The 21814-nt window shown below is 37.7% G+C and overlaps 1 protein-coding gene across 2 annotated transcripts in view; it reads left to right on the top strand.

The window, feature by feature from the left end:
- The first annotated feature begins 349 nt into the window (after positions 1-349).
- Positions 350-21814, top strand: part of LOC127412508 (calcium uptake protein 1, mitochondrial-like) — a 104011-nt gene continuing 82546 nt past the window's right edge. Inside the window, exons 1-3 of one of the 2 annotated variants that reach the window (XM_051648969.1) lie at positions 350-552; positions 15170-15334; positions 19018-19189. In XM_051648969.1, coding sequence (XP_051504929.1) covers positions 15171-15334; positions 19018-19189 — 336 coding nt within the window. In that variant the 5' untranslated portion in view covers positions 350-552; position 15170. Of the gene's footprint in view, positions 553-15166; positions 15335-19017; positions 19190-21814 lie in introns of both variants that reach the window. The other variant, XM_051648968.1, reaches the window with a different exon arrangement.

The following is a 21814-nucleotide window of genomic DNA, read 5'->3' as shown; positions in this document are numbered from 1 at the left end:
AATATCATAGAATTCATGATTTTATGCTTTAATGGCACTGGGATCAAATATTGCGGTTTTAATGGGTTTCAGTGGGGACATTTTTGTCCTGAAGATCCTGAGTGTAACTATTTTGTGTACACAGTGTATTATAGATGTATTATAGGAACTGAGGTTGAAATATCAAAATTTCCTCAAAAATACACACCTTTGGCAAAAGTTATGAAGCTGGCATTAATGAAAAATGAAAAAGACAAAAATGTTCTGAAAGTCGCACAAGGGTTAAATGTATGACAAAAGTACACTTCAGTTGCTGCCTCACAGGCACATCCTCCATGAAAAACACTGTTTACAAACAGAAGGGAGTGACAGCAGTGAGGAGAGGACGGTCTCGACGTTTATTGTGGGGCGTGAGTCTGTGAGTGAATGTGTTCGGCCTCCGTAGATGCGGAACTTCAGCGCATAACGTGAATACGACACACATTAACGGAGAATCGGAGGTGAATCTCAGCATTCATTGACAAGTCTTAACCACTGCAGGACTTTAACTGAGATCGTGTGAAGTCTGTCCGAGTGAGTATATGTCTGATCACTTTAACTCTCCACTGACTGCGACACTGCTAAAGCTGCTAGCGTGGATAGCAAATGTCCGTGTGTGATCGTATCTGCACAACAGCATTACAGTTTAGGAGGTTAATAATGCAAGTATGCGATCCCCAGACTTTTTCATTTACGGCGTGTGCGTGAAAAGGAAGCAGTTTAATGCAGTCGTTCTGTAGCTCAGGCTAATACTGCTGCGCGTCTCAGCTGATCCAGATGCTTACCATAATAAACTCTGGATCATTTGTGGAGGATTTGTGTTGGACTTTTATATTTTACCTGTGATGCTGTTCTATCTTTGTTAAGCTGGTTTTATTTCTTTATAGTGACGAGAGCACTGACACTCTGATGTTGATAACGCAACCTAGAACGTGTTAACTGAACATTATATTAATTATCTGTCAGGAACAGGGATATTACTTTAATTTCTGCAGTGAGGCTGTGGTATTGATATCCGTAGATGTCTCATGTCCCTTTGAAAAAAAAGTGCTGTGGTGTTATCATAGAACCCGATGTAATCGGATAATACTAGACCATCGTACCTTCATGAATTTACATTGTAGCACCATGGTACTTTTTTGCAGTTCTAAAAATAAGTATTCCCTGTGGGATTAATAAAGGTACATCTTGATAGCTGAATGTTTTTGCAGTCTAAGATACTGTAGAAAGTTATAGTCTGCTCTGTGACTATCTATCATAAGTTTTATGTATACTTGAAGTTATGCCACAGTTAAAGGGATAGTTCACCCAAAAATGAAAATTCAGTCATGGTTTACTCACCCTTGTGTTGTTATAACCCTATTTGACTTTCATTCTTTTTCTTAACACAAAGGGAGAAATTGTGAAAAATTGTTGTGCTCAGTGATGTCATTCAATGGCAGTTTATGGTGACCACCTCTTCAAGCTTCAAAAAGACACAAAAGTAGAATTCAGAAGTCTAATGAATTATTCCAGGATGAGACTCATGATGGTCTTGCAAGCATATGATAAGGTTTGGTGCGAGACAAACCAAAATCGAATGTATTATTTAGTGAAACTGTTGACTGACCGTTGATCTTCTGTGCACGTTCATGATTAGGCACGAGGTTCACGCAGCCCCCTCGTGACATTGGGGCGTTTAAGAGAAAACTTGTTTTGTTTATCTTAAAACAGGTCCTACACAGCGATTAGCGACAACAGAACACAACACAGCTGAACACAAAACAGAGAACAGAATTACTAAACATGTCTGAAGAGTTTGTAGTTGAAGAATTGATGCATTTCTATGCCCAGCCTGTCAGTGACAGTGGAGACGCATTGGAATGCATTTGAAGTGTAAATGCAATCCAGCTAAATAATACCCAGATGCTATCTGGTAAGGATGTCAAAAGGACCAGTACTTTGGTACCAAGTCGATACTTCAATAAAACAAGATGCCAGGATGCCAGTGTTTCTGCAGTAGCACTAGAACCAAGCACAGACTCAGTTTGGTCCCCGCACACTGTCTGAATAACATAGGGCCCTAAATAACATAGGGCCCTATGAAATCTGTTTTATTTTTTCCAAATTCTGTTTTATTTTTTTTCCCAAATTCCATGTTTTCCATTTTAATTTCTCTGAATTCTGGGTTTTAAAGTTTAATTACATTTTATCATAAAAAAAAAAAAAAACGTCTAATCAAATTAATTAATCGAAGTTTACAGTTTTTCTCAATCGCTTTGGCAAATTTTTTGAAACAATGCCTGCAAAACATTTAATTCATGCTTCAAAATCTAGTTATTGTGTCAGTAAATTGGCCAGTGCCACCAAAATGAATTTTTTTTTTGTCATTGTGTGAGCCGTACTGGTCAAAATGTTTAGATATTTTTTTCACCATGGCAATCAACCCTGGAAATGTGTGTTATATAACATTTTTATTTTTGTTCTACATTTTTGTTGACACTGACTGCTTACTGTACTATACAAGAATGTCAGTTTTGTCTAGCTGAATGCTATTGTGTATCACACAGAGCTTTTGAGATACCGAATTCAACGGTAGGTAAAAGTTTACTGGGAAAAGTCAATACTGTACAATACTGTAGTACACAGAAAAAAGGATATGCACATTTGTATGTATACAGTAAATTTATTTTTGTAGCAATGTGTTACATATATATAGAAAATGTACATTTTTTATTTTTTTTTATTTTTTATTTTTTTACACATTTCTTACATATAAAGTCATATATATTGCACAGAATATTGCCACAAAATTACATCCATGCAAAAAAAAAACAACAAAACAACAACAGTGAAACAATGAAAAAACGTTCCATGTCATAGATATTTTTGGAATATATATGTATTTCTGACAGATTTTGATAATTAAATGGATCATTTTGCATGTGATGGCTCACACGATAAAAGGATGTTTAGAAGTTGTGAAGAGTATGACAGTTTCACTGAGTCAGTTTTGATCAGCAAGCCATGTGCATTTAGTTATTATGCAAATTGTAGACAATTGTACTTACTCTTTTGCACACATGTGCCAAAACGCATGCAATATGCTTAAATGAATAAGAAATTCAAATCTGGTGTGAACAAGAAACTAATTGTTCAGAAATTTGAACTTCTCATTCGAGAATTGAGCCATCATTGGCAAAAGAACAAAATGCTGTTCGTGATTGAGAGGGCCGACTCACAGCTGTATAGAACCAGATATAATCAGGATATCTGCAGGTTCAGTTTCACGTTATCACTGCTTTTACGAGCACTACAGACCCTGAACAGATGAGACATGATCATTTTGACACTTCAAGAATAGTGAATAAAAGCAAACTTTTCAGCACATTTTCTTTGAACGTTCAGTTTTGATAATCGATTGCTTTTGTTGCCTAATGTGCATATGTGCTGACAACATTTCTGTCACAACTGTGGTGATAATTTTTTACATCTGTAGATTTGACCGCACTCCACACAACTAAGCCATTTTATATAAATACATTTGATTGAAAAAGACGCTGTAAAATGCTCACCTAAACGGTGTGATCCTTGTTTAGCAAAGCAGTGTAACTAAACTATCGCCAGAAAAGCTTAAACGCGCTCCGGTCCGCAAAACTGATGACCGATGAATGCTGTTGCACTTGCCAATGACCGTTGTTAAACTCACCGCCTCACAGTTGGAGGGCCAGACAAAGATGATTGGCAGGCCGGATTAGCCAGTTAACTAGCCCTGAGCTCAAGGCTACGATTTAATTATATAAATATTTAGTATGCATGTGTTGCGTGTCACAGTGAATAAAGTGATCTTCTCTTTGTCATTTATACACACACAGATTGCACGTGATGTTAAAGATGTGGTTTGTGTTTAAGCAGTGACTTCACACACATTCACTTACTGTTAAAGCGCAGCTCATGCAAACCGTATATTTGTTTAATTAAATCTCAGCCTTTTATGTATTAATCATCACACTAGGACATATTACGATTTTAATTTAATGAATTGTGCATTTACATATTAATTTGATCCCAAATGTCAAATTTTGTGACATTCCGTGTTTTATAGTTAATTCCATTTTTGTGACTGTATTCCGCGATTCCGTCCGTGTTTTCCTCAGCGTGGAAATCATAGGACCCTACTAACATGTGGAGACAGTGTCACTCACACAAACACAAAACACAATCAGGGTAACACATGTAACACTAAAATAATGCAATAAACATTGACTAACCTACTTGAAATATAACACCGAACACCCTAATGTACATAACTGTTATTAAAAATAAGTAGAAACATAACTATTCCCATAAAATTTAATGAAGCTTGATTAATCATGCAGGGACTTTTGGGAAAGCCAGATTATTGTTTTTCACCGTAATTTTAACAGTTTACCATCAAAAGTTCATGTATTCTCTTGTTATAAAATACATTTTTACTGGTAATTCTACAGTAAAATGATACTATTTACATCAACAAAAAAAAATAATTTGTACAATATTTTACCGTAAAATTACACGTATAGTCAGCTCATCCCTCCTTTTCTTTAAAAAAAGCAAGAATCTGGGTTACAGTGAGGCATTTACAATGGAAGTGAATGGGAGCCAATTTTTTTAACGTTAAAATAATTTTTTAACAGTATAGCCACAAGACAAACAATATGTTAACATGATTTTAGTGTGATAAAATCACTTACTAACCTTTTCTGTGTAAAGTTATAGCCAATTTTACAACTTCATTGCCATGATGATGTAATGTCAAAAAACCCTAAAATGACTGTAAAAATGATGAATTATTCAACTTTACAGCTCAAATAATTCAAGAGTTTTAACAGAAGAATTCATGCAAGTGCTTTTAGAAAATTATAAGCTTCACATTTCTGCCTTTAAACCCTCCAAAAATTGGCCACATTCACATTGAACCCGGAATATTCCTTTAAGGTAACTTCTTTATGTAGGCTAAAGGAGTGTGTTCAGGGCTTGGGTAGCTCAGCAAGCAAATATGCTGACTACCACCTCTGGAATCGTGAGTTCAAATCCAGGGTGTTCTGAGTGACTCCAGCCTGGCTTCCTAAGCAACCAATTGGCCTGGTTGCTGTCTCAATCAGCTCCCAAGCTCCCTATGTCGTGAATCAGTATATTGTAAACACGAATTCAGGCACTGGTAAGGGCACTGATCCACTGAACATTGGGACACTTTTTTTTTGTGAATGAGACAGCCCTAAAAATGGCCGACTCACTGATCAGTGCCCTGACTACTGAACTAGAGAACTGATTGAGACGCACTCAGTCACATGGGTTACCTTCCTCGTGTTCGGTGTAAGGTGGTTCTTGCTCTCGATGTGGCATGTGGTGAGTTTTGCTTGGATTCTACGGTGAATAGCTTGAGCCACCACACGCACTAGGTCACCGGGGTAACGCCCTCAGCAGCCACGTGATAAGATGCGCGGGCTGACTGTCTCAGAAGCGGATGCAACTGAGATTCGTCCTCCGCCACCTGGATCGAGGTGAGTCACTGCACCACCACGAGGAAATAGAGCGCATTGGGAAATGTGCATGTGCGAGAAAAGGGGATTACATTTTTTTTTTTATAAAAAATGGAGAGTGTTCAATAGCATATTACATATATTTTTTGTTGTTGTATCGAGACATTTTACTGGTATTATACTGATATCTTGACAACCCTACTATCTGGATATTAAACACGTATAAATGCCAGGTTTAAAGGGCACCACAGAGAGTTCTTTGCTTCTTTCCTTCATGTAGATTTTAGATAATTTGTTTTCCTTAGAGTAGAGAAATATCCCTTGCTGGATATTTTCCAAGCTGAGAAAATTACAGTCCACCCTTTAGGTTATTTACACAGGCGCATCCCACGCTTTCATTTATTTCACCTTATTTGATCATAAAATGCATGATTGCTACAGACAGGGTGAGAGTTTGTTTTCGTGATAAGTTCAGCTTTTCTGCATCTTCCATTTGCAAAATAATGGTGGTCCTCCCTCACTCAGTGTTTGGCTGATGGTTGTGCCTTGGCCCTGACTCCTCCTGTTGGTGCAGTGGCTGGCAGAACCTTATTTGAAAGGCGTGTGGCTATTAGATTGCTGGTGCATAGAGAGCAGCTCATTCCAGATTGCCATGTGATATGTGCAACCTAGAGGGCTGTGTTCTGTATGCTGTAGAGGTGAGTGTTGAAGACTGGAGAGCAACAAAGTTAAAGAGCTCTCTTTAAGTAAATGGGTTTGGGAGTCTTAAAATATGTGGCCCTGTGGAGAAGTTATGCCTGGCTGATGGGGTGCACAAGAACTACGGGTTGCCTCAGCAGTAACAAAGTGTTTCCTGCCATGGTGCAGTGCTTAGCTCCATGGGGGGTTGATTTGACAGCTCAAGTATAGATCTTGCTTTGCAATACACATTTCTATTATGATCCCAAATCTCAGATGTGTTGATTGAATTCATCTTACAGGATGTTTTACTTTCCCGCATGTCATTGAAAAACTACAGGTCTTTTATTAATTTTTTCTTCAGTCAGAACACAAAAGAAGATGTTTTACAGAATGTACAGGCTGATCATTTTCGTACAATGAAAGTGAATGGGTACTGGGGCTCTTAAGCTTATGAAGGACAAAAGGGCATCGCAAAAGTATTCCATATGTCTTGTGCGCCATATTCCAAGTCTTCGGAAGACTTACGATAGCTTTGTGTGAGGAACGTTTGCTAAAAAATCTGGCCCTCCATTGCAGCTCTTAAATCTCATTCTCCATTCCACAGATTCGAACTCGCTCACTGCGTTTGGTTACGACGCGTGAGAACCATTGGAATTGCACATCAATGACGTCAACTGACAAACTCAAACTGTCAACAGGGCTGAGAAACTCAATTAGAATTTTTCACTTGCATATTACCAAAATTTCAGATTTTTAAACGGATATTGTTTCCTAAACCCACAAGAGTGCAAAAGAAATGCATAAACCAAACAGAAGCATGTTAGTTATGGCTGTGCATTCCATTTTAAACTAAAGTGCATAAAGTAATAATCGTCATTTTATAAAAAAAAAAAAGACTTAGCCAGTTAATATTCTCATATGTTAAGTAAAAAGTAAAACCAGGGAACACTGGTGCCTCAGTACGACTCAAACTTTTTAAATAATGGAATACCACAGTGTTTTTCATCCATTAAAGTTGTATGTATGGGAGAAATATTTCCAGATAGTAGTGGTATCCGACTGAACTCGGTGATGAAGCGGCTCAGACTCTGAGTCCAGGGGCGGTTCAAATAGACGAAACGCAACACCATAAAACAGAACGCGAGGATCTTGAGACATACTTTTCCAATTTGAACTCCTTTCCTGACACAGCGTCTTCAGGGTTCCCATGCATCCTGAAAAACCGCATGATATCGTGTGACTGAACTCGTTTGAATTCCTACGACTTTCACTACAGCCAATGATGTCGCTGGGCATCGTTTCCATCTAATACGCGACAATTACTTGCTTCTGTCACACACAACAGCTTCCTATCATGTTTACACACTCTACTGATTGGTTAGGTTTAGATAAGGGGTTTGGGTAAGGGCATAATATTCATAAGCATGTCCTTAACGCCTCGTCCGCGAAACTCACGCTTCTGCATTAGACATCCGGGAATATGCACGTGATGAAGTCGTACGAGTTTATGCAAACAACATCGTGCGAGACCATTCGAAATAGCCAACTCATAAATTATGTACGAATTTTCATGAGATCGGGTTGCAAATACACATACATATGGTATCATATTGTCAGTGTTGCCGGCTGCGCATTGTGAAACAACATCATTGGTTTACTGTCATAAACAAAGCCCTGTCATGTACATTCTCTGCTCATCTGATGCTTTGCTGTGACGAAATAGTTTAAGTATCAATATAGTGCAAAATATTTATATATTTTTTTGGTGGGGATTTGATGGCTGTAGTTTTAACTACAAAAAATTGTAGTTGTAAACTTTGGATAATGAATTTGTTGTAAACGTTAATGTCAAGGGTTGAACGCTGCTAAATAAGGCGGAAACACGTCATCACAGTCTGTGAAAAAGGTCCATTAAACCACAAAAGTCTATGATTTAGTTAAATAAATATATAATCTGCATGTGCTGCATGCTTTAAAATGAATGTGTGAAGTCGGCCCCTCATACACTGAAAACACTGCATTGTCATCATCATGTGCTCTCTCTCTCTCTCTCTCTCTCTCTCTCTCTCTCTGTGTGTGTGTGTGTGTGTGTGTGTGTGTGTGTGTGTGTGTGTGTGTGTGTGTGTGTGTGTGTGTGTGTAGATGACAGAGAGCAGAGTGCTCTGAAGCCCTGGAACACAGACTATATTTATTTCATTAAATCTTAGCTTTTTTGGGGTTTTATAACCACTCCAGGCCATGTAGCGAACTGCTTATCCAGAGTTGAGAAACTATCGTCAAAAACATACAGAAAAGCTCAAATAAAAGCTTGATTTTAATGAAATAAAAAAATAATGTATGTTATGTAATTTTAATTGTAATTAAATAATAATAACAATGTATTAAAGATATATCTCACATCTGTGATGTTCTGTTGTGCAGCACTTCATTTGTCAAAATTATCTCCAATGTTGTTTCAAATTTTGTTGTGAGGATTTTGTCAAAGCACTTCATTTGTTAAAAATAATGCAATGCGGGGGCCTGGGTAGCTCAGCGAGTAAAGACGCTGACTACCACCCCTGGAGTCGCGAGTTCGAATCCAAGGCGTGCTGAGTGACTCCAGCCAGGTCTCCTAAGCAACCAGATTGGCCCGGTTGCTAGGGAGGGTAGAGTCACATGGGTAACCTCCTCGTGGTCGCTATAATGTGGTTCGCTCTCGGTGGGGTGCGTGGTGAGTTGTGCGTGGATGCTGCGGAGAATAGCTTGAAGCCTCCCCATGTGCTGTGTCTCTGCGGTAACGCGCTCAACAAGCCACGTGATAAGATGCATGGATTGATGGTCTCAGACATGGAGGCTCGTCCTCCGTCACCCGGATTGAGGCGAGTCACTACGCCACCACGAGGACTTAGAGCGCATTGGGAATTGGGCATTCCAAATTGGGGAGAAAAAATTAAAAATAAAAATATTGCAACGTTATGTTAAAAATCAACTCATTTAGATCATTCTGTTTTCTTTGACTAATGTTTTAATGAATTCGTTTAATTCAAAATCATTTTGATGATAAAGTTTAATCAAGCTGTCAAATACAGAAATTCTGAAAAAATAACCATCCAAACCACAGAACACATCATGACCTCTCGTATGTTTTTGAGAAACGCTGATAAGAGAGCAAGACGCAACGGCCAAAGACCTCCATCTAAGGGGCTGTTGACATTGAACTCTTTTGCTTCCATCCATTCAGTTTTCCATTAATTTCCTATGTACATAGAAAAAACATGTTCTGTGTACTGGAAAACACTTTGCGCCACATGTCATAGTTTATTCAGCGTCTCGTGCTGGAGCACTCTGTTTGTCAGATGCCGTGTCAAGTTAAAAGAGCTAGAAGACGCTCGAGACACCTGCATTCTGTTAAACTGTATTTCTTGCGCTGCATTTAGCCTTTTAGTTAATGCAAGGAATGACATGAGGGTGAATAAATAAAAGTCGAAATTTCATTGTTAGGGGAACATTTGTTCTGTTTGCATATACAAGCAGGTGATTCTTAGCTTGCGAAACGAATCGGCCAAACGGAAAGATTTATCAGCCGATGCAGATCATTTAAATCAGCCTTGGTGATATATCGGTCGAATGTTAATTTTGCCATTGCAACTGTCATGAGTTTGCACTTTGTAGGTACGTTTGAGTAATAAGATCTCTCCACTTTGTAGAAGTGATTAATTGTGTCCTGCATAATGCTTGCCCCTCCCTGTGGACCTCGGATCAATAGAAAAAGACTAATTTGACCATGTCCAAATTACAATTATACCTGGCAAAACACTGGATGTAGACTTGGCATTCAAACATAGCCAGTTAAATACCATGCAGATTTTTCATTAGTGGTGTTTGCTGAGGCAAGCATTTAAACAAACTCTTTATCCTAAGTATTAAACTTTGGTGTGTATTTCATCCCACAGCATTTGTGCTACAGTACGGACATGAATAATGTCTCTTGTTGCAAAGTAATGTTGTGTTAAGTGATGGGATGTACGATTTTCAGTTATGATATAAAGGGTGAAAAAATCCCATAGAATCAGGTTACCGGTACATACCGGGAGACATTCGAAGGATTTAAAATATCACAAAGCCATGGGGGTGGTCTCTTTTGACTTAGCAACCACGTAGCAACGTCCTCGCAACCGCCCAGAACATCCTAGCAACTGCATAGTTGCATGCTAAAATCCACTCAGAACACCTTAGAAACAGCATAGCAATGCCCTTGCAACCACCCACAACACCCTCACATTGTGACAGCAAGCATCACTTACAGTTTTTTCAATAATTGTAAAAAAAATCTAATTTTACCATTTACTCACCCTCATGCCATCCCAGATATACACTATATTGCCAAAAGTATTCGCTCACCCATCCAAATAATTGAATTCAGGTGTTCCAATCACTTCCATGGCCACAGGTGTATAAAATGAAGCACCTAGGCATGCAGACTGCTTCTACAAACATTTGTGAAAGAATGGGCCGCTCTCAGGAGCTCAGTGAATTCCAGCGTGGTAATGTGATAGGATGCCACCTGTGCAACAAGTCCAGTCGTGAAATTTCCTCGCCACTAAATATTCCACAGTCAACTGTCAGTGGTATTATAACAAAGTGGAAGCGATTGGGAATGACAGCAACTCAGCCACGAAGTGGTAGGCCACGTAAAATGAAAGAGCGGGGTCAGCGGATGCTGAGGCTCATAGTGCGCAGAGGTCGCCAACTTTCTGCAGAGTCAATCGCTACAGACCTCCAAAGTTCATGTGGCCTTCAGATTAGCTCAAGAACAGTGCGTAGAGAGCTTCATGGAATGGGTTTCCATGGCCGAGCAGCTGCATCCAAGCCATACATCACCAAGTGCAATGCAAAGTGTCGGATGCAGTGGTGTAAAGCACACCACCACTGGACTCTAGAGCAGTGGAGACGCGTTCTCTGGAGTGACGAATCACGCTTCTCCATCTGGCAATCTGATGGACGAGTCTGGGTTTGGCGGTTGCCAGGAGAACGGTACTTGTCTGACTGTATTGTGCCAACTGTGAAGTTTGGTGGAGGGGGGATTATGGTGTGGAGTTGTTTTTCAGGAGCTGGGCTTGGCCCCTTAGTTCCAGTGAAAGGAACTCTGAATGCTTCAGCATACCAAGAGATTTTGGACAATTCCATGCTCCCAACTTTGTGGGAACAGTTCGGGGATGGCCCCTTCCTGTTCCAACATGACTGCGCACCAGTGCACAAAGCAAGGTCCATAAAGACATGGATGAGCGAGTTTGGTGTGGAAGAACTTGACTGGCCTGCACAGAGTCCTGACCTCAACCTGATAGAGCACCTTTGGGATGAATTAGAGCGAAGACTGCGAGCCAGGCCTTCTCGTCCAACATCAGTGTCTGACCTCACAAATGCGCTTCTGGAAGAACGGTCAAAAATTCCCATAAACACATTCCTAAACCTTGTGGAAAGCCTTCCCAGAAGAGTTGAAGCTGTTATAGCTGCAAAGGGTGGGCCGATGTCATATTAAACCCTATGGATTAAGAATGGGATGTCACTTAAGCTCATATGCGTCTAAAGGCAGATGAGCGAATACTGTTGGCAATATAGTGTATATGAGTTTCTTTCTTCTGCAGAAAAAAATGAAGATTTTTAGAAGAATATTTCAGCTCTGAATGTCCATACAATGCAAGTGAATGGTGACCAGACCTTTGAAGCTCCAAAAAGCACATAAAGGCATCATAAAATGAATCCATAAGACTCCAGTGGTTAAATCCATGTCTTCAGAAGCGATATGATAGGTGTGGGTGAGAAACAGATCAATATTTAAGTCCTTTTTTACTGTAAATCTCCACTTTCACTTTCAGATGTGGAAGTGAAAGACATGGATTTTATCACTGGAGTCACATGGATTACTTGTATGCTTCCTTAATGTGCTTTTTGGAGCTACAAAAGTCTGATCACCATTCACTTGCATTGTATGGTCCTACAGAGCTGAGATATTCTTCTAAAAATCTTCATTTGTGTTCTGCAGAAGAAAGAAAGTCATACACATCTGGGATGGCATGAGGGTGAGTAAATGATGAGAGAATTTTCATTTTTGGGTGAACTATTCATTTAGTTCACCCAAAAATTTAAATTCTGTTATTATTTACTTACACTCATGTTGTTCTAAACCCATATGACTTTCTTACTTTAGTTAAGCTATTCCTTTAAGAACTAGGCAAAGCACAGAGGGAGAGTTCGACTTTTTCTCATGCGATTTGATATTGCAAAATGCATGTGAAATGATTCGTTGGCTCTTTTCCAGGAAATATGAGCAGATGCTGGTTTGTTTATTTTGGGGAGACTGGGTCATTTCCACATAAAAAGATTGAAAATGGCAAGTCACAAGAGCTATGCTGCGGCTTCCAGCAAAGTTGTTATTTGTACTCTGTACTGAATGATTGCAATAGGTTACTCCCTGCTTTTAAAGGGATAACACAACTATATTTTTAGGCTTTTCCCTTGAAAAAAATTACATTTATGCAAATTTGGTAACTTCAAAGAAATCTCCCCACATTTTAGCCTTTGGCAAATATTTGAATATTTTTCAAATTACCATCAATGCACCAACCATCAATTGAACTAACAGTGATGCATTAGCAGTCTAGTGCCTGTAAATACTGAAGAGTTCTGTCATTTGAAAACCATTTGATTTAGAAGCCATCACGGCCCTCAATAACCACAATTGCATCATCCCATATTAAGCTAATGATTACAGTAGGTTTGATTGGATTTGACAGATGCTAAACATTCTCCTGTCAGATGTACAGCAGCTGTCTACTAGGGTTGGGAACTGAGAACTGCCTCTTATTTAAAAATAAAATAAAATACCAGAATCAAATGATTTTCATGACTTTTGGTTTAGTTATAGGTTCTCGAACGTTGTTCTTCCACCGATATGGACACAACACCGTTCTTAAATACTCTGATAGCATTTTCTGTGCTACTATTCAGCACAGTGGCATTGCAACAATGCTTAATCAGCAGCACAAAACATAAAGCACGACCTGTGTAGTTTGAATTCCAAACAAATGACTCTTATGAGTTTGTTTTTTTTAAATCTACACTGCAAAACATAGAATACTACCTTCCAAACAGATTACTGTTATGAGCCTTTCCATTTGAATCTACAGCTCAAAACATACAATGCAACCAGTGTAGTCTGATTCCCAAACAAATGACTCTTATGAGCCAGTTCTTTTGAATCTACAGCATGAAACATACAGCCCGACCAGTGAAGTCCGATTCCAAAACAAATGACTCTTATGAGCCGGTTCTTTTGAAGCTACAGCTCAAAACATACAATGCCACCAGTGTAGTCTAAATCCTGAACGAATGATTCTAATGAGTTAGTTCTTTTGAATCTACACTGCAAAACATACAGCATGACCTTCCAAACAAATTACTCTTATCAGCCGTTCTTTTGAATCTACTGAACAAAACATACAGTGTAGTCTGATTCCTGAACCTACAGCACGAGACATACAACATGACCAGTGTTTTCCGATTCCCAAATTAATGACTCTTATGAGCCTTTCCTTTTGAATCTACAGCTCAAAACATACAATGCGACCAGTGTAGTCCGATTCCCAAACATATGACTCTTATAAGCCGTTCCTTTTGAACCTATAGCTCAAAACATACAGCACGAGCTGTGTAGTCTGATTCCCGAACAAATGACTCTTTTGAGCCGGTTCTTTTGAATCCATATTGTGAGAAATACAGCACGACCTGTGTAGTCTGAATCCTGAACAAATGACTCTTATGAGCCATTCCTTTTGAATCTACAGCGTGACCAGTGTAGTCTGATTCCCGAAGTATGACTCTTATGAGTTGGTTCTTTTGAATCTACACTGCAAAACATTCAGCACTACCAGTGTAGTCCGATTCCCAAACAAATGACTTATGAGCCGGTTCTTTTGAATCTACAGCACAAAACATACAGCATGACCAGTGAAGTCCGATTCCAAAACAAATGACCCTTATGAGCCGGTTCTTTTGAATCTACATCTCCAAACATACAGCATGACCAGTGTAGTCTGATTCCAAAACACTTCGAAACATTCAGCACTGCCTTCCGAACAAATGACTCTTATAAGCCATCTTTTTAAAGCTACAGCGCGAAACATACAGCGCGACCAGTGTAGATCTATTCCCAAACAAACGACTCTTATGAGCCGTTCCTTTTGAATCTACAGCTTGACCATTGTAGCCCGACTCTCAGGGAATTAATGACTCTTCTGAGTTGTTTCTTTTTATCTACATTGCAAAACAGCACTGCCTTCAGAACAAAAACTCTTATCAGCCGTGTTTGTTTTTTTGTTTTTTTAATCTACAGCACAAAACATACAGCGCTACTTCCTGAACTAATGACTCTGATGAGCCAGTTCTTTTGTGCCTACAGTGCGATCAGTACAGCCCAATTCCTAAATGAGTTACTCTTATAAGTCTGTTGTTTTGACACCAAGTTCAATGCGACTACATCACAAGTATAATAAAAATAAAAATAGTAGTTTCCCCATTGAGTACAAGTTCCTTATGGGCCAAAGCCAGTTGTTAAAAGTGTGGCTCCTTCCCAAGCTTGCTTAATTAGTTTTTTGTGAGTGAAGGCTCCGGGCTGCGGGAGATGTGCTACAGTGCAGGGATTCAGGCTAATCCATGCAGTGTTCTGGAAAGATTCAAATCCCCCATTTACAGCTTTAATTTCACACAGACTCATATGTGCTATTTCAGATTGACCCAAAGGGGAAGAGCTGACATTGGTTTCATTTTATTTCATTTGATAGTTTATAACTTGTAGTTCAGTGCCTGCTTATATATTTAAATTGTTGTGTTATGTTAGAGTCAATGAACTATTTGCATATGGATATATGTCATTGTGAATTAAACCTTCTATTTGCATACTAATCACTCTTTCTCTCTCTATGTTCTAGCAGTATGTACCGCTTGCGGTTGCTGACGGCTGCCACCGTCGGGATGGTGCAGTTGTCAAGGCGACATTACAGCGGTGCCTTCCGTCCCTATCAGCGTCGTAGACTGATGCTGGCTGCTCTGGTGGGGGTGACAGGCATCTCAGCCAGTGCTGGACTACTGTGGACGAGGTAGAGAGCTGTCTTACACATTCCGTAGCCTTTTATGCCAATACAGCATCTTACAAATCAAATGCGGCATTGTAACATATGAGAACCATGCCAGGTTTCATTGAGGTGCCTTAATGTTGTTTATTTTGTTTGCGGGCACATACGTTTTGTAATTGCCATAACTCTTAGTGGTGATTTCATTAGATTCTCATTACTGTAATGTAGTATTTTTACTGAATTACGGTAAAAAGTTGTTTTTTTTTTTTTTCGTTTTTTTTTTAATCAGGAGAAATGAAAGGCAGTACAACAAATACTTCGATGTTGAATAAATATTTTAATTATGGTTGTCGATTAAACTAATTAATTCAGTGCGATTAATTATATAAAAATATAACACGTTAAAAAAATGTACGCAATAATAATGTCCCAGGACCATATTAAGAAATATTCCTTCCATATAAGCAATTCATGCTTGTAAGAAAACAAACCACACTTATCGAGAGCAGACAACACGAGATGAGAACAGGTTCTTGTGTTCAAACACAGCTTTATGCAATACAAATCCGAACGCAGGGATCTCAAGACGTGTTTTTCTACATTTCAAACTTTGTTTAACTTGACACAGCGACCTAAAAACGGTATGTTTATGATGTGACGCAACCGGGACGCTCCAAAAGCACCTGTCTGACACAGGTGTACATTGATACGTCCTTAAACAAGCCTTTATAATAAATCTCAGACTGGTTGATGGATTGCTGTGAACTATAGGCCAACAGACTTATGTTCAATAATATGAAATTATCAATATATTACATTCTAAAGCATCTTTTTGTATTGTCATTTTTAATGCTTAACTCGTGTGCCAAAATAATGTAATGCATTTAAATTCTGTATTATTATTTTTTTAAATATGCCTACTTTATAATTATTTAAATATAACTATTGATAATTATTTAATCATTATATATTGAATTATTGTTATTTGAGGGGCTTTCTCAGCAAATATTTATGTATGTGATTAATTGCAATTAATTCGATTAATTAATCGGCATACCATGAAATTAATTCGATAAAAAATGTGAATTGATTGACAGCCCTAATTTAAATTATTTTCTGCATTACAGTAATGTTAAATACTTTTTTGCAATATGGTAATGAGAATTAATTGTCACGAATTTGCTTAACTGTCATGAAAATTATGTCACAATACAAATTTTGCAGAAGCTTCAATACTGTGATGTTGTCATTTTTACTGTAATTTGATATTTCATTTAAATTTAGGAGAAATTAAAGGCAGTACAACAACTACTACAATGATGAATAAATATTTTACATTTTTATTTTTCCATAACAGTAAGAAAAATACTTCTTTGCAATACTGTAATGAGAACGAGGTGGGTTTTTTTTCATTACAGTAATGAGAATGAGATGTTTTGTTTTTTATTACAGTAACGAGAATGAGAGGGTTTTTTTTTTCATTATGGTAATGAGAATGAGATTTATTTATTTTTTTATTACGGTAATGAGAATGAGAGGGGTTTTTTTTATTACGGTAATGTGAATGAGATGTTTTTTTTCATTACGGTAATGAGAATGAGGTATTTTTGTGTTACATTAAGAGAATTAACTGTCATGAATTTGCTTAATTGTCATGAAAATAATGTTACAATGCAAATGGTGATTCATTAGATTCTCATTACTGTAATGTAGTAGTTTTACTGTATTACAGTAAAAATTACTGTAATTTGAAGTTTAAAAAAAAAATTAAATCAGGAGAAATTAAAGCCAGTACAACTATTGCAACCATGATGAATTTGCAATATGGTAATGAGAATGAAGTGTTGTTTTTCTTCATTAAGGTGATTTTGCATTGCAGTTATGAGAATGACGTGTTTGTTGCATTATGTTAATAAGAATTAAATGTTTTGCATTATGGTAATGAGAATAAAGACAGTTTGCTTTACGGTAATGAGAATTAGGCAACATTTTCTAAATTGTCATGAAAATAATGTCACACTGCAAAATATTCTTAAATGTCTCTTTTTTAAAAAAAAAAAAAAGATTTTTAGGGAAAGCAACTAATTAGCCTTTAACCAGCTTACCTATAGTTGTCTTTGCATATTAAACTGGGATAGAAAAAAGTATTTTTACATTGAACAAAAGTACATACTTTTTAAAAATGATGCCTTTAGGGTGTGTCCTTACTGAGACCGTTTCTGCAAAGATTCATCTCCTGTTTGTGTGAAGGCCAGTCCAACGCAGGCTGTGTGTGTGTGTGTGTGTGTGTCAGAAGTATAAATAAATGCATCTGGGAGGTGATCTGTAGAATGAGGGAGTTATGGGACGAGGTGGCATTTCAATGCTGGGACTGTGCAGTCATTTTCCCAATGTCTCATTACATTGACTTATTGAACACTCCTTCAAACACACACATCCCATCAAGTCATCGTCAGACCTTTTTTTCAATTACTGCTTTTGTGTCCTAAAGATATAAATAATTATGTCCTAAAGATATTGATTTCTCTGCTTCTCCTAAGTAACTTTTAGAGATAAATACACTCTCAGACATTCCATTGATAGTATTGGGTCTCATATGTAATTGTTAGTAAAAACATATTTTTGCATTTTCTGAAGAAAATGTGAATGATGCTTGCTAGGGGTGTGACGATACACTTAGCTCACGAGACGATACACGATACTGGGTTCACGAGAACGAGACGAGACGATATTTTAACACTATATACACTACTGGTCAAAAGTTTTGAAACACTTACTCATTCTTTATTATAAATTTTTTCATATGTAGAATAATAGTAGAGTCATCAAAACTGTGGAATAACATAAATGGAACTATGGGAATTATGTTGTGACTAAACAAAATCCAAAATAAATCAAAACTGTGTTATATTTTAGCATCTTCAAAGTAGTCACCCTTTGCCTAGAATTTGCAGACATGTACTCTTGACATTTTCTCAACCAACTTCTTGAGGTATCACCCTGGGATGCTTTTTAAACAGTATTGAAGGAGTTCCCATCTATGTTGGGCACTTATTGGCTGCTTTTCTTTATTATTTGGTCCAAGTCATCAATTTCAAATTTTTTATTTTTTTTATTTTTATTAAATTTTAGTTTTATAATGAAATAAATTAATATGGTGGCACAATTATATTTTTGTCTACAAAACTAATTTCAAACATTTAAGCATACGCCTTCAGATCAAAAGATTTTTAAGATCATGAGAAACAGTCAAGTGTTTCAAAACACAAAAGTACCTCGATGATGTATGCGGCCGATAAATGCGACCTCCGGAGGACGCAGCCTTCCAAACGAGACAAGCCTTTGTTCGTGTCTTGTCTGTCACTCTGTCGCCGTTTATTGTTTCCACCGGCTACCTAAAATGCTGCCACACAAACGATTTAAAAGTGGCAGGGGCATCTTCTATGCTAATTTCACCCTCACACTCCATCATGCTGATATCGTGAGACAGCTTTTCACCTCAATGAGAAATATCGTTACGTTTTAATATTGCGAGATCTCGTGGCACAAGATCACGTCACACCTCTAATGCTTGCCTGTGCAAAACACACTTTAATACATGGGATTGTGTGAACAATGCTATCCCGTATCCGACAATGAATGGAACACAGCATCTGTAGATTAACTTTTCATTGTGACTGATCTACATGCACTATCCTGATTGGCAGAGCATATGCGGAGGCGGGGTCTTCAGTCAGGCAGGAGGAGGAGCCTCTGGAAGATTTGGCGTCAGAGGAGGCGGACTCAGATGGCGCAATCGAGTCGAGTAGTGGGGAGGAGGAGGAGGCAGGTTCAGAGGAGAAGAAGAAGAAACCGAGAGTCGGCTTCCGTGACCGCAAGGTGATAAATGCGAGTTCATATCTCATTATCTGATGAGTCAGATGGGCTTTACCACGGCGACATGTCATTTCTAATCTACATGCAGATTGAAAGGCATAAGATGAACCTGCAGATTTCTGAACTGGGTAGCATGTGATATTCCAGCTGTGGGAAGGTGGCAAAGTGACAGTAGTGAAGTTTAATTTGCAGCTGACATTAACTGTGGGGAAAATGTGATATTGTCAGCAGGAGATTAAACAAGCCAGTGTGGGTCTTGGATATATGCCATAAATAGGGCCATATGAAATCCGTTTAATTTTTTTCCCCTAATTCTGTGTTTTCTGTTTCATTTTTTCTGAATTTAGTGTTTTAAAGTTTAATTAAATTTTATAATAAAAACTGCCCAATTACAATGAATTCAGAGAATTTTAATCAAATGAAAAACTAAATGATTTCCCATTACATTAATGACATCAAATAAAGTGCTTCTATACAGATCCTCACAGCACAATCCAAAACACAACAATGGAGTTATTACAGTTTTTTGTTGTCAAATACAGTGCTGCACAGCAGAGCATCACAGTATTAATGAAATCAATGAGGAAAAATTTTATTCTGTACAACAGCATTCTTGCTTGTAAGATATTGCTTAAATATAATGGAATATTATTTTATTATTTATTACTTCATTGAATATTAAGTTTTACTATTCAGTAGTAGAATATTTCTGTCACAGTTTCCAAAATTTCACGCGTTTAGTTAAATTGATCTTTTATTTTGACGGAAAGCAGAATGTAGCAATTTAAGTTTTGTAGGTTTTTGACGACAGCTTCTCACTGTCACACCTCCATCAGTCTCCCCTTCATCTGCTTTCACCCACCCTTCTAATAATCTAATCAGCACCACCTGTCACCAATCACTACTCATCAAGTACTCATCTTTGTACACAGCCCAGACCACACTTAGCTCTCACCCGTTATAGTTAAGTGTTACCTTTATCCTTGTTAGTATTCCCTGTCATCGTCATTGTTGGATTTATCCCGGCAACTTCATTAAAGATCCTGCACTTGGGTTCACCCTCATCTGCTGTGTTTTGTCTTCCCTGAGACGTGACACTCACCTTGGGAAAAGCAGTGTACTATATAGCTTAAATATGCATATTAAACCGTGAAAGTCTGCAGTTTAATTATGTAAATATATAGTCTGCGTGTGCTGCGCACTTCAAGCTTAATGCACACTCTTCTGCCTGTAATCTTTTACAAACACATTACGCACGCAATGCTTGTGCTTATGATGAGTTGTTATCAGTGTAGTGCAGCCTTTTGCGATTTAATAAGCACTTTTAAGCCATATAACCATTGAATCAGTTAACTGAAACAACAGTTTGAACTGATTCACTAAAATAAACTTACCAACTCTAAAGCCATTTGCTACTGATGTTTAAATCTTAGACACTATTAAAACATCTCTGTCTTAATGCTTTTATTCTCAGGAGTCGTGAGACAAGGAGGGGTTATGAAATTATTCCAATGACACATTTTTTTAGGAAACTAAAATTAAATAAAAAGCATATTAATATCATTGCGATATTCACAACATTGTGCATATTTAACATATCACCCAGAACTCAATGTGAATGAACATGCTTTTGTGTTACATGTTCTTACTGGCTCGCCACGTCATGCTCAGTAAATAAATGAATTGGAAAGTAACGTAAAGGGTAAATTTAGTATGATTTAATTTTTTTTTTGTTAATTCAGACAGGTTACTTGTTACTTGCAAATAGTAATCTGACTTCCTAACATGCAGTACTGTAACGCGTTACCCCTGTTTATTGAAATGAACCTTGTTTAGAAATCATCATGTGTATGATGTCACAACAACAAACACTTCAACATGATTACCCACCAGGGACTAAAAACGAAATGTTTTTAATTTCGGTTCGTTCTGAGCAAAAACTGTATTTTTTCATTCCTTTCCACAAGGTTACCAGTTAAACAAAATAAAAGAACGGTTCTTTTTAAAATGATGGTACTCTGCACTTAGGGTGGGTGAAATACCAATTGCAGTGTTACCAGATCTCGAAAGAGAAACAAGCAACCTGGTCTGGAAAAAACAAGCCCAAAATAAGCCACTTGCCTCACTGAAGTAAGCGAAAATAAGCAATTAATTTTTTCCTTGTGTGGTGGATTTATCGGCATAGAAATCATAACAAGCATACAGTTAATTCAAGTATAATTTTAATTACAGATCTGCTTCTCAGACAAAACCTGTATTAATGCATCATATCTAACAATAATTCAGTGAAGACTTGGAAACAACTGATAAATGTGATTTTTACCTCTATAATAATGTTTTTTCTTGGATTTGAATTAGCCGTGCATGTACAGTATATGTGGTAATTACCACATAAACGTACTTAGTAAAAATACATAGTTGTTAAAAAAAGGTCTTCATTCACAGAATGTGACATCCATAATGGGCAATTATTCAAAGAAATGTGAGATGCAGCAGTTTCCTTCATGATCAAAGCACATGTTTTTTCGGGCAACATGAAGTGGTGTTATTCCAAAAATTTACTGTGGTAAACCCTTTGAACTTTGGTTTGTTGGAAACTCTCAGAGAAGACCAGGAGCCTCGGGTAAA

The sequence above is a fragment of the Myxocyprinus asiaticus genome, chromosome 21 (genome assembly GCF_019703515.2).
Source record: "Myxocyprinus asiaticus isolate MX2 ecotype Aquarium Trade chromosome 21, UBuf_Myxa_2, whole genome shotgun sequence".
Classification (NCBI taxonomy): Eukaryota; Metazoa; Chordata; class Actinopteri; order Cypriniformes; family Catostomidae; genus Myxocyprinus; species Myxocyprinus asiaticus.
The sequence above is the reverse complement of the archived record's forward strand: the minus strand, read 5'-3'. Positions and strand labels throughout refer to the sequence as shown.